Source organism: Euprymna scolopes, chromosome 43 (genome assembly GCF_053919585.1).
Source record: "Euprymna scolopes isolate OS-2025 chromosome 43, ASM5391958v1, whole genome shotgun sequence".
Lineage (NCBI taxonomy): Eukaryota > Metazoa > Mollusca > Cephalopoda > Sepiida > Sepiolidae > Euprymna > Euprymna scolopes.
Window position 1 is genome coordinate 10,029,025 of NC_136524.1, and position 13,517 is coordinate 10,042,541.

At 32.1% G+C, this 13,517-nt stretch overlaps 1 protein-coding gene across 1 annotated transcript in view; it reads right to left on the reverse strand.

Annotated features, from left to right (window-relative positions):
* Positions 1-8,977, reverse strand: part of LOC145268178 (uncharacterized) — a 135,194-nt gene extending 126,217 nt beyond the window's left edge. The window contains exon 1 of the mRNA XM_080123394.1: positions 8,116-8,977. Coding sequence (XP_079979520.1) covers positions 8,116-8,301 — 186 coding nt within the window. The 5' untranslated portion in view covers positions 8,302-8,977. The remainder of the gene's footprint in view (positions 1-8,115) is intronic.
* Between the last annotated feature and the right edge of the window lie 4,540 nt (positions 8,978-13,517).

Here is a 13,517-nt window from a genome sequence, read left to right on the forward strand (position 1 = left end):
GGTGGATAAAGGCACGGAAACTGCTTAAACCAGAAGCCCATCACTCCATCTGGACCAGGTGCCTTCCAGTTTGTCATCCTTCGTATGCTAGCTTTAACGTCATTGATGGTTGTCTCTACGTTCTTCATCTGCTGCATTTCTGATAGCCTTTCTCTGACCTCTCGCAACCAGCTAGCCTTCTCATTATATCGCCCTTCGATGGACCAAATCCCACTCCAGAACTTCCTTGCATCTTTTGCATTTGGAGTGTTGTTATTTCCGCCTGTTTACTAACATTTGATTCTTTATACAGCTGAGACTGATTGTTCCAGAAAAGGTTGTTCTGCCGAAACGCAACACTTTTTCACACAAAGTTCCTAATTTTCATACCACCAGTGTGGACCTTCTCTTTCAACATTGTTAGAACGTTCATCGTTCCCTTTTTCCAGCAATCTATACCTCCTTTCAAGCTCGTCCTTAGCTTTCTGTCCTAGTTTAACCCCTTTTCTTATTTCTTCGATTCTACCAATGTCTTTCTGCCACCATTTAATACTTTCTTCAAGCCGCCTCTGCCAGTGTGGCCTTCTGTCCTTCATTTTTCCCTTTTTCTTCTGTAATAAGCCAAGACGATTCGCAATAACGTATGACGCTGCATACAGAAGCCTGTTAAGTTCCGTAATCGATATGTTCTTTCTTATGATGTTGTGAATTACTCCTTGAATTATTTTTACCTCGCTTTTCACCTTCCGCCTATCACTACTCTTCATACTTGGAATCTCTATGATATCGTTTCTAAGAAGAACCTCTCTTAACTTCTGAAGTACTTCTTTTTCTACAGAAGTCAATGTTTGAACTCCATCACCACTTCTCCATACATCTGCTCCTTTCACTGGCTCCATTGTCTCAGTCAATGATCTCATCTGCCTTAGATCCTTCAAACCTTTTCTCATTACTTCCCCTAACCATAGGATTCCATACCTCCTCAGTTGTCCGCCTTCCATCATCGCTTACATTTCTCTTCTGCACTTCCACTCTCTCAGTTTCATCAATTTTACTTTCGTTATTCATTTCATTCCTAACCATCCATTCAATCTCTTCTCTTGCAATCACTGAAAGTAGGTTGTTATTTTTAATTTGTTTTAACTGGGATAGTAAACTCACGACACTTCTAGGTTCCCCTCTACTCGATTCCCACTCTTCCTTCATTTTTCGGATATATCCACCAGATTTGGTACTTCCACTTCTTACAAAGCATTCCCACAGTACTCTTCTTTCCTCATCTATCCATGGTTTTTTGACATTTCCTGTTCCAACTCCCTTCGTGCCTTGGGACCCTCTCTACCAATTCTCACTGCCTCTACGTCTACCAACATCCTCAGAATTTCGAACAGTTGTATGATGAGGACAGGACCCACCCTGTTGACCAGTGAGACACCTATCTGACGTGAGACCTTTGCAAGATGTTCTAACCTCATTCACGTCATTATTTTCAATATTTTGATTTGACATTTTCCCATAAATGGGGTTAGTGAATTTTAGGTTACACCACCATCGATAGTTTTATTGATACATCATTTCTAGGAGGGTTCCCCACAAAGGTTAAAGATTCCCTCGCGATCTTTTTCCTCCACCACCACCACTATTCCCATTACCACCACCAACAACAATAGAAATAAAATCTACAATGATAATAGCAACACTAATATCGGTAGCAATAATATTAACAGCAAAAACAACAATAGCAATGATAGCAAAAAACAACACCTACCATTACAGCTACAGTATTAATAAAAAATAATAAAAACATACCACCATTACAACCACCGCCACCACCACTACTACTACTAGTAATAATATTAGTGGTAATAGTAATAACCAATTAAGTAATTTTTTTTAAAACATAAAATATAACAATAATAATGATAATGATAATAATGATAATAATAATGATAATGATAATAACAAAAATAAAAATAATAATAAGTAGAAGAACAACAATAATAATAATAATAATAATAAAAACAATAATAATAATAATAATAATAATAATAATAATAATAATAATAATAATAATAATAATAATATAATTTCAGTTAGAAAAGCTTACTTTGTTCGTTTTTTTTTTTTTTACTCCTCTGCCGATGTTGCTTTTGGTCAGAAAAATGTACACAAAAACAGAAACATAAAACATCCAAATATGTGAAAGACAATTCCTCGTTTAACCGTGAATTCAATTTTTAAATACTAATTTCAGTTAGAAAGGTTGTTTTTTTTCCCCTCTGCTATTCTTTTTTAAAACTCCACCGCTGATTTTGCTGACAACCGGAAAAATGTACACAAGGACAGAAACATAAAACATAATAATAATAATAATAATAATAATAATAATAATAATAATAATAATAATAATAATAATAATAATAATAATAATAAATAACGGGACCTGTGGAAATTCCACAGGGGACTCATTCATATGTAATATATTGATGTTGGCATTCTGTAGATGTTCAGTATAAATGGAGACACTCTGATATTATTGTAGCTTTTTTGTTAAAATTGCAAAAGTATTTATCTTAGCTAGCACGGACGCCCGATAAAGCCCGGTCGTAAAGTATACGTAAATATGATATTTTAATTCTTGCAGATTTTGTATATATATATTATTGAATTAATGTTCTATCGATTTTTACATATTATAAAGTTGCAATTTCAAAAATAAAAAAATATACCCATATGACTTGGGTGCATTAGCTTGACTCAAAACCAAAATAAAAACTTATGAAAGAAATATATAAATATATATATATATATGTATGTATGTATGTATATATATATGTATGTATATATATATATATATATATATATATATATATATATATATATATATATATAACTTCAGTTCCTTCTATATATATATATAGGAGTATCACATGGAATCATATATAACTTCAGTTCCTTCTATATATATATATATAGGAGTATCACATGGAATCATGAAAACTGAAACTGTAGAATTGTAAGTAAATCGTCTGCGCCCCAACCTTCCCCCCATTTGTGTATGTGTGTGTGTGTGTGTGTGTGTGTGTGTGTGTGAGACCAAAAATTGGCACTACACTAAATAAGCAAGGAGTGACAAAGAGGATGGAAAGATCGAGGAAAGAAAGCACTAGCCAGACCTCTGCTGGATGGCTGCAAAAAGAACTGGAACCTTGGGAAGGCTTATTGCCACCCAAATTCAGTGAGGATCAGTGGTCCCCACCAGTGGGAAATCAATGGTAAACGTTTGTTACGATAACGCAAATTCATCTCCAATGGTTATCGAAAGAGGTGGAGAGTATTGTAAGTCTGAGGTAACTTGTTGTCACTCAGACTCCAGAGAATGCCACAAGTTGTTCACAAAAAAAATCTTTGATGATGGCCTGTATGACTACTCTTAGTGAATAAATAATAATAATAACAGTGAACTGAACCTGCTTCCTTAACTAACAGTAAATGATGATGATGATGATGATGATGATGATGATGATGTATTAGCATTAATTTGGCTATAGTTTATTGATATATATCTTTTTATATATTTCAGAATATTTTAGAGGAGAATTAGTAATTTGTATTATTTGTCTTCTTCAGATTGCTGTTCTCATCTTGGATGTTATATTCATAACCTTTGGCCGATGTAACCTCCGATCTTTTCCAGGTGCATCTTTTTCAACATGGGAAACGTCATATTAGACACGGTCATGAATGAATGACATAAAATGAACACGGTGCTCTCTCTCTTCTGTTTTTCTATCCTTTTTGACCTTTTAATTCCTATTTTGCATGGTACTAGCTGAGGCTGTGCGTGTGCGTGGGCGTATGCATTTGCGTGGGCGTATGCATTTGCGTGTGTGTATGTGTGTGCGTGCGTGTGTTTTGGACGAGAAGAGTGTCATTTGTGGGTGTTATTTATATATTTTTGCTTTATTTGCATTTCAATCTTATTATGTTTGGTTAGCGTTTTCTCTTTCTTTTTTTTAAAAGATAGAAATCGCTCTAGACAAGGCAATTTGGAAGCCACTTGATGTAAGGAGCTAAAACATACTACTTCAAAGTCAACAACTATCCAATGATAAGTATTAGATTGATCGATTCAGATGCAGCAATTTTTTCTCTTTATCAGAAACATCGCACATGGAATGGGAAGACTAAAGGACTAAAGTTATAAGGCTGGCGAAAATAAACCCAAGGTCCGTTTTTTTACTTTCTTAGTATTTTATGTGGATTGGTGTCTGCTCCTACAATTACTAGTATTTGATATTTTTTTATGTTTCATATCTCTTTCAGTTCTCTGGAAAGTTTTGCATATTTGCTTTGTTTTTCCATCCCTGGTAATCTTCACCTTGTCGCTGCTGAGGTGTAAAAATTTACAATTTGGCAGTTTCTTTCCTTCTTGTTAATTATTGTGACATCCGGTCTCCTTGCCCCGATCGGATCGCATATTTTTTTTATTAATATATATGACGAATGAACATATGCTATACTGCCCGTCTAAAGGAGAAGATAATGCTTGGGAGGATGATAACATGACTAACGAACATATACTATACTGCTCCATGTAAGAGAAAAGGTAATGCCTGGAGAATGGATCGTGATGAATAAAAATACTACACTCTCTCCAAAGGAAGAGGCAATGTTTGGGGGATAGATTATGACAAACATATACTACAATATCTCCTCCCTATAAAGGAGTGGGTAATACCTGAGAAGTAACTTTCATTCAACAGAGATATTACATTATCGCCTCCACCAAAAGCAGGAGGTAAAGCTTGGAAGGATAATACTATGATTACAGAACAGCTACTGCACTATCATCCCCTGGCTTAATCATTGTAATATACTAGTGTGAAATAGCACAGTAAATGTAGTTGAGCATTAAAAAGATAGTAATAGCATAGTTTCGGCTTCAGATCTAAAAGTAATTATGCAGTTTCAGAGGATTTTGTAAATTTATTGCAGCATTATTAATAGCTCTGAATTATTAATCGATCAAAATTGTTATCAACTAATATTAACTAATTGTATTGCTGATAAGGTAAGGCTATGTTTTAATCTCTGTTTATAAAATTATTAGAAGAATACCATTTGGAGGACGAGTAAAATTAATTCCCCAAACAGAACAGTTTTTGTAACACCTTTATGTTTCGCTTATGAAAATTAAAATCAAGATAAAATGTTACTAAACCTTATGTCTAGAATATCTCATTCTAATTTTGATCAAAATCTATTATGTGGATTTTTAGTTTAGAAAATGTCTAAAAAATAAGGGGTCTTAATAAGAAGCTGCAATTCAGGGAACATTGCTTACTTAGTGTCTAATGGCCATGGATCAAACTTAATGAAAATCTAAAATATTTGAATTTTCAAATGAAACGTTGTGTCCATATTATATTTCCTTAAAGCCACTTTAAAATACTCCAAAGAAGCTGAAATATGGGAATATTTATTAATTGAGGTTTGCTCACTATTTATAAAATGTGATTTTTTTCATGAAAAGTTTGTAGACTCTATTTTTGTAGACACTGTTTACATAAAATATATTTAGATTAAATATAACTAACATTACACACCATTAACCCTTGGAGATGTGTTCCAAAATCCACAATGAGCAGTTGATTGCGTCATTAGTGATTCTTGTATACATAAAAACGCATAAACATACACATACACCTAACATTATATATAGACGGATTAAATGTAAATACTTTACAAAATTTTTAACTTTTTAATATATAAGGATTTTTGCTAAGAATTTGAAAGCCAGGTTAAATGATTCCCTTTTCGATAGTTTGAATGCTTCCAAAACTTCATTAGAAACTTAACAAAATATTAGATTGACTGATTTGTTTATGATAACGGAAAGATATTCTGGTGGATTCAATTTCGTTATAAAATTATGTTTTTTAATACGGTTATTTTATGCTAATTTATTTTTTATTACAATAAACGAATACGAAAATAATGTGTAAGTTAGGCAAACACACACGTACACAAGCATAAGGAACATGTAGCGCAGTTATATTAATATGGGTATTAATAAAGTAAGTAAATTTTTAGTCCATTAAAAACCGGCAAAAGTTATAACCCGTTTACTACGAATGAGTACTTTATACCACATTAATGGTTGAATATTGTTAACTTTATACCACATTAATGGTTGAATATTGTTAACTTTATACCACATTAATGGTTGAATATTGTTAACTTTATACCACATTAATGGTTAAATATGGTTAACTTTATGCCACATTAATGGTTGAATATGGTTAAATTTATACCACATTAATTGTTGAATATGGTTAACTTTATACCACACTAATGGAAATATGGTTAACTTTATACCACATTAATGGTTAAATATGGTTAACTTTATGCCACATTAATGGTTGAATATGTTTAACTTTATACCACATTAATGGTTGAATATGTTTAACTTTATACCACATTAATGGTTAAATATGGTTAACTTTATGCCACATTAATGGTTGAATATGGTTAAATTTATACCACATTAATGGTTGAATATGGTTAACTTTATACCACACTAATGGTTAAATATGGTTAACTTTATACCACATTAATGGTTGAATATGTTTAAATTTATACCACATTAATGGTTGAATATGTTTAACTTTATACCACATTAATGGTTGAATATGTTTAACTTTATACCACATTAATGGTTGAATATGTTTAAATTTATACCACATTAATGGTTGAATATGGTTAAATTTATACCACATTAATGGTTGAATATGGTTAAATTTATACCACATTAATGGTTGAATATGGTTAAATTTATACCACATTAATGATTGAATATGGTTAAATTTATACCACATTCATGGTTGAATATGGTTAAATTCGTGCTTATTTTTGCATTTAATACTAATCCTTATTAATCCTCATTAATCTCTTTTAATCCTAAACTGTGCATATAAATGTTACCATAATACTTAATTCACTACACTTTATCATAACAAATAAGATTCATGTACAATTTCAGCCAGATCAGCCTAGTAGTTTCCAAAGAAAAATTGGAACTGAAATGCTAATCCTTATTAACTATTATTAACCTCTAACTTTGCACCAAACTGATACTATAGTACTTAGTTCGCTGCACTTTATCATAACAAAGGTTAATACAAAATTTCAGTTAAATCGGCCCGGGGGTTTCCGAGAAAAATTAGAATCGACAAACAGACGAACGGATCGATAGAGGGACTAAATATATAATATAAGCATTTATTAGTCCAAGCAAAATATGCATATTAAAAAATATTCAATGGCTTCTAACGGTTTTATTATTTTTCGTAAATTCAGATTTCTATCAACAATTTAAATTATAAGCAACAACATTCGTCAATTTCTATAAGTAGTTATACTTTCGAATTGCAACCACACAAAAGTAATATTTGCAAATGGCATTAATAAAACAACAAACAAAGGAATAACAAGACATTTAAAACGAGCATGTCAAAGGCAGAAAAAAGGTTATTTACAACGTTGTCTATACACATATAGAAAAGGTTATCTTATTAATTATTTATTATGATAAAGAAATCTAGAATAAAAAAGGAATTATACAAAATAATAATTCAATAAATAATTAATAATAAATATTAATAAATTAGTTAATAATTAATGACAATTAATATTATTTTTCAAGAATTAATAATAATTTAATAATTGCTATTAATAATAAATCAATTAATAATAAGCAATAAAAGTTAAATTGAAAAGTAAAAATAATTATAATTAATCACATTTCAGGTAATAGTGATTCACTAATTAATAATAATTCAATTAATAGTGAAAAATAGTTCAATCAATAATAATAATAATAATGATAATAATAATAATAATAATAATAATAATAATAATAATAATAATAATAATAATAATAATAATAATAATAATAATAATAATAATTGAATTAATAATTATTAAGAATAATTATTCGATTAACAATGAATAGAAATTAATAATAATCCAATTATTAAAAGAATTATTTGAAGAAATTATAAAGTGAAAAGATGTTTATAAAAGAATAAAATTCCTTCTCCAAGCGATAGAAGGAAATGTTTTGTCACTTACCAAACTATCTACTTCTTTAAAATAGTCGTCATGTTTTTTTACATGTCTGCGATTCATTTCTGGATAAAATTTTTGTTTCTCTTGGTGATCTTTACCAACTTCTTTAGCCATTTTCGGATTTGGGACGAAGAACCCAGAAACGACAGAAAAATAAAGTTGAACAAATGTAAACAGAGGAAGTTTCATTTTCGAAAGGTTTCAATAATTATCGAAATTATTTTTTAATTTTTAAAATTTTTTTTGCTTTTGCAAAAAGTTCCCAGAAATTTATAATTTCTGAATGTACTTTTTACTTCAATATCAATTATTGATAATTTTTGGAGACGTTAAAACATATCTGTCGAAGATTGCCCAAAGAAATGACTGGTCTATGCTCACTTTGTTGTCTGAGGAATTCTGAAGATTAAAATAATAGTCACTACGTTTCCCTTGTTAGAAAAATAGGTAAAATAAAATCATGCATAAAATATTACGTAAGATTTCGCAATGTTGAACGAAATTGTTCTGTGACCGTTTTATATTATTTATTGATTGATTGATTTATTTGCAGAATTTCGTGAAATTTTTTACATATAAATTTAGTGGTGATTAGTTAATAAATATTTGATTCTAAAAATTTTTAAATTCATTTCTTATGAATATTTGTTAGCTTTAAAATAATTATCTTTAAACGAAAGATACTTTCCTTTGTTTTAATTTGTTAACAAAAGGGTTATGAAATGTAATGGAATCTTATTATTTATGTAATAAAAGCCTCGAAATTCCTGCGATAATCTTCAGAAGTCCCCTTAAGCTTTACAAAGTTTGCTAATGTTTGTCGAAAGAAAGACTTTTCTTGGGGCTTTCTTCAAAGCTTGTGACCAACGAGTAAAAAATATCAGGCGTTTTATATGAGATCCATATGCGTGAGAAATTAACACGGGTCACAGGACCTGGATATGACAATAAAGACTGGTTTTATTGGGTGACTTTTGCAATAAATTAGCATCATCAATGAACTATACAAGGAATATAGAAGAAGATATATTTATTTATTTATTTATTTTTCAATATATTTTGTATTTATTTATATTTGCATTCTGTAAGTTCATCTTTTGAATTCTTGAAAAAAAAATTATTCGCCTTTTCAATTTCAAGATAGAACTAATTCAAGTATTTACATAAAAAAGTAAAAAACAAATTGTATAGGCAAAACATTCTAGTTTGACACGAGGTATATGTGTAAATGTATGTAAGTGTATGTACATATATTTAAGTGACAGACCATATCTACCTATCCCCGTATCCATCTTCCTCTCTCTCTCTCTCTCTCTCTCTCTCTCTCTCTCTCTCTCTCTCTCTCTCTCTCTCTCTCTCTATATATATATATATATATATATATATATATATATATATATATATATCTGTATGTGTGTGCATATATATATATATATATATATATATCTGTGTGTGTGTGTATATATATATATATATATATATATATAATAAGAATTACAGTTAAATTTACCAAAATGATCCAAGATGGTAAAAATAAGGTATATTATAAATATTAAAGAATTAATATTTATAAAGTAATCTCAACCAGATGTAAAAGCACGATAAAACCAAATAGGAGATAGAGCTTATAATAAGAGCAAATAGTTAATAAAACATGTTAAAAAACACTTTGAAAAAGAGTTAAAAACATATTTAATCTGAAAAGGAAACACTTAAGTGGATAGTCCTTAATTGGATAATTTACCTTTCACCAGACTATCCATTCACGTGAAATCACCTTTTTCTTCACCATATTCCCTCTGCTTCACTTTTTGTTATCAAGTAAGATCTTTGACTTACTTGCAGTTTCATCAAATACTTTTGTATGCAAAATCCGATCCCGCATTTTGCTAATTCCTACCTTTTGATGAGAAGGAAAGTATTTCTTCGACACTCCGCGGATTAAGGACTATCCACTTATCTAGTGTTTCCTTTTCAGATTAAATATGTTTTTAACTCTTTTTCAAAGTGTTTATTAACATGTTTTATTAACTATTTGCTCTTATATATATATATATATATATATATATATATATATATATATATATATATATATATAATTTAAAGGAGATTAGAACAATAGTCTAAAGAGCTGAGTGTATTTTAATGTAACAGTGAAATTACTAGTTTTATTAAAATACAGGAAAGAAAAAGTGCTCGTTGTAATTTAGATATATAATAAGCTCGATAGGTAAATATCCTAGAGCTAATTCAATATTAAGTAATGTGATTGATAATTTAAAATTTAAAAATTAAATGTATATATGTATGTATGCATAAATTGATTTGGCAATTCCATTTTTGGTGTAAATGCAAAATTAGTAAAAATTAGTATTTTATATAATAATAATTTAATAATCGAGCAATCTACTGGGGTTCTCTCCCACTAACCTTATGCAAACATGCATAGCATACAAGTTCAAATAAATTGATAACTAAAAACGAATATTTTTGCAAAAGTGCTGAAAACACATGTAAACTTTTATAAATAAAATCACATAAATATTGTTAGGCGTCTACATGGTTCGATCAACGTTTCCACATTTCCAAGTCATGCGATCTTGTCCCATGTTACACTGGCAAGGCCATTCTAACCATAAATTAGTTATGGCTTATTTGAAGTTAAGCGATAGGCCTAAGTTAGCTGAGTACTGGAAGTTGAACGTCCCTTGCTGGAGATGGTCGACTTCCAGGAACAGTTAATGACACTAATTCAGCAGGAAGTAGTAGGGGCGATTATTGGGAGTAGCTGGTGGATTAAGCTTAAGGCCACAATCAGATGCTTTTATGTCCAATATAACCAAAGCCTCGCTATAACTAGGGCTTGGACGAAAACGTATGCAGAAGATAGGCTTACCCAGGTGGTGGCTGATGGAGATTTTTCAACATTATTTTTTATGGACAAGATACTAGGTGGCCTTGACTTTGCCATCGTATATCTGGGGGAGAGTTAAGAGGGACCTCAATCGCTTGGCTAGTGAATGGCAAATAGTTAGAGCCAAGTTAAAAAGTGTCTCTAACGAAGCCGTGAACATCGACGCAGGTGAGCATGAGACCATATTATGCCACAACCTGGATGGATACATTCAGAAAGTGAAAAACCTGAAAGGATTTACTCGTGTATCGACTTGCAAGATTAGCAAGGGGTTTTGTGAGCATTTGGAGGAGCGCTTCGTGGCCAGGAGTTTGGCAGCTATTTAGTTGGCTTGCCCTGCCTTACTGCAGCCTGAGCAGCTAACTGTGATGGGATGATTACGGAGCATGAGATCATTACTGCATAGAAGTAGGTTGGCTATTACAAATCTCCAGGATTCAATTGTCTGCCTTACAAAATGTATTTGAGGCTGTCGCCCATGTTTGTTCCTCTTCTGGAGGATGTGTTTAACCACTGGTTTTTTAAGGGATCCATTCCGGAGCAGATTACAAAAGGAGTGGTCACATTACTGAAGAAAAGAGATCAGCATAGTGGGGAGGACTTTGATGATTATAGATTCATCGCTCTGCTAAACATATTGAAAATTTTGTCCTGTGTTCTTGCAAACCGACTGCAAGTTGTTATTGTTAACTTGGTAGAACCGGATCAGAACTACGGTGTGAAGACAAGCTTCCCTTCAGTCGGTTCTGCAGTCCGTTAATTTAGATAAAAGAAAAGAACTTTTTTTCCTTTGCAGCCTCTAGGAGTAGGTCAGAGGGGTAGGTCAGAGGGGTAGGTCAGAGGGGTAGGTTCGCATCGACCCTGAATAGCTGGTGGCATTTGATTTAGGATTGAATCTGTTTCAGATCGGGATCTGGTTGTTTACTTTAAGCTGATGCTTAAAGTAAAGAGTAGATGCAATTGGAAGAGATCACATCACATGGAGTTCAATAGGATATGGGTGCACAACATGAATTTAAAAAAAATGAATTTACGGAAGTATTTGCACCAGGGAAAATGTACAAAAATAGCTGCGGAATTATTAAAGTGAAATGTACAACCATTCCTCAAAAGAAAGCACAACGTGCCATTTGCATTGCTAGAAAAAATTGAACTGGAGCTCGACAGATTAGAAAATGTGAGCATCCTATCGAAAATAGAATACAGTCAGTGAGCTTCCCCCATGGTCTATGTGAAAAAGAAATCAGGGGAAATCCGGCAGCCTTGACTTTGCTATCGTATATCTGGACAACATTATTATAGCGAGCAGTAACAAGGAACAGCACAAAGAGTATATTTATGAAGTATTTAGACATACAAGATTTGAATACAAAATCAAGGAAAACTAATGCGAATTTTTCCTGCAAAAATAAAATAGTTGGGACACATAATTGACAAGAATGGCAGGCGTCCAGACCCAGAGAGAGTCCCTGTGATAAGGAATATGCCGCCACTGGAAAATACTACTCAACTACAAAGTTTCCTAGGACTCGCCAGTGCTTCATTCCAAGAATATATGAACTGCAGGCACCTTTGAACAAGCTTTTGAAAAAGGATAAACGTTGGGAATGGACTGTCGAGTGTCAGTCAGCATTTGAGGAATTAAAAAGGTGTTAACATCAAACCTCTTCCTTGCATATTTTAACCCGAAACTAGATATCATAGTTACTAGTAATGCTAGTCAATACGGTATAGATGCATGCTTGATACATAAGATGCCAGATGACTAAAAAAAACAATTGCCTATGCATTCAGAACACTGCTCCTGGTTGAGAAACAGTACTCACAGATAAAGAAAGGTCCTGGATATGACCTTAAACTATATCCGATGGTGAGGCCCCAGCTTGCAGGCCTTAGGGAGTGTGGAGCCACCCCTTAGTTGCCATTGCTCCCAGGTCCACTCTGACCCGGAGTGGTAGCACCTGTTAGGGTCCCAACTATGGGTTAAATAGAATATGACTTAAAAAACAAATATACTATATTAAAAAATCGTTCTTCAAAATCACCAGATTCGGCATTAAATCACCTGAAAAGGGTTGATATGCCGTAAAACAAATCAACCAACCAACAGATAAAGAAAGAAGTCTCTGCATAATCTATGCAGTTTCAAAATCTTATTGTTACCTGCACTGTAGGGATTTTACGCTGCAGACCATAAGCCCCTTCTAACCATTTTTGGATAAAAAAAAAAGGACTACTCACATTTATGGTCAACCGTTTACGAAGATTGAGAACCAGTTTATTGAATTATGAATTTAAACTGGAATTCTTAGTGTCAAAGAATATTGCGCAATGCAGATAAGCTGTCTAGGCTAATCCCGACCCAAAAGGAACCCCTTGAGGACTCAGTAACTGCCACATTGCAGATAGTGAGATAAAGACGATGATTCACAATCCTGGAATTACCAGTGACTCTTTAAGAAATCAAGACTGAAGCGGCAAATGATGAATT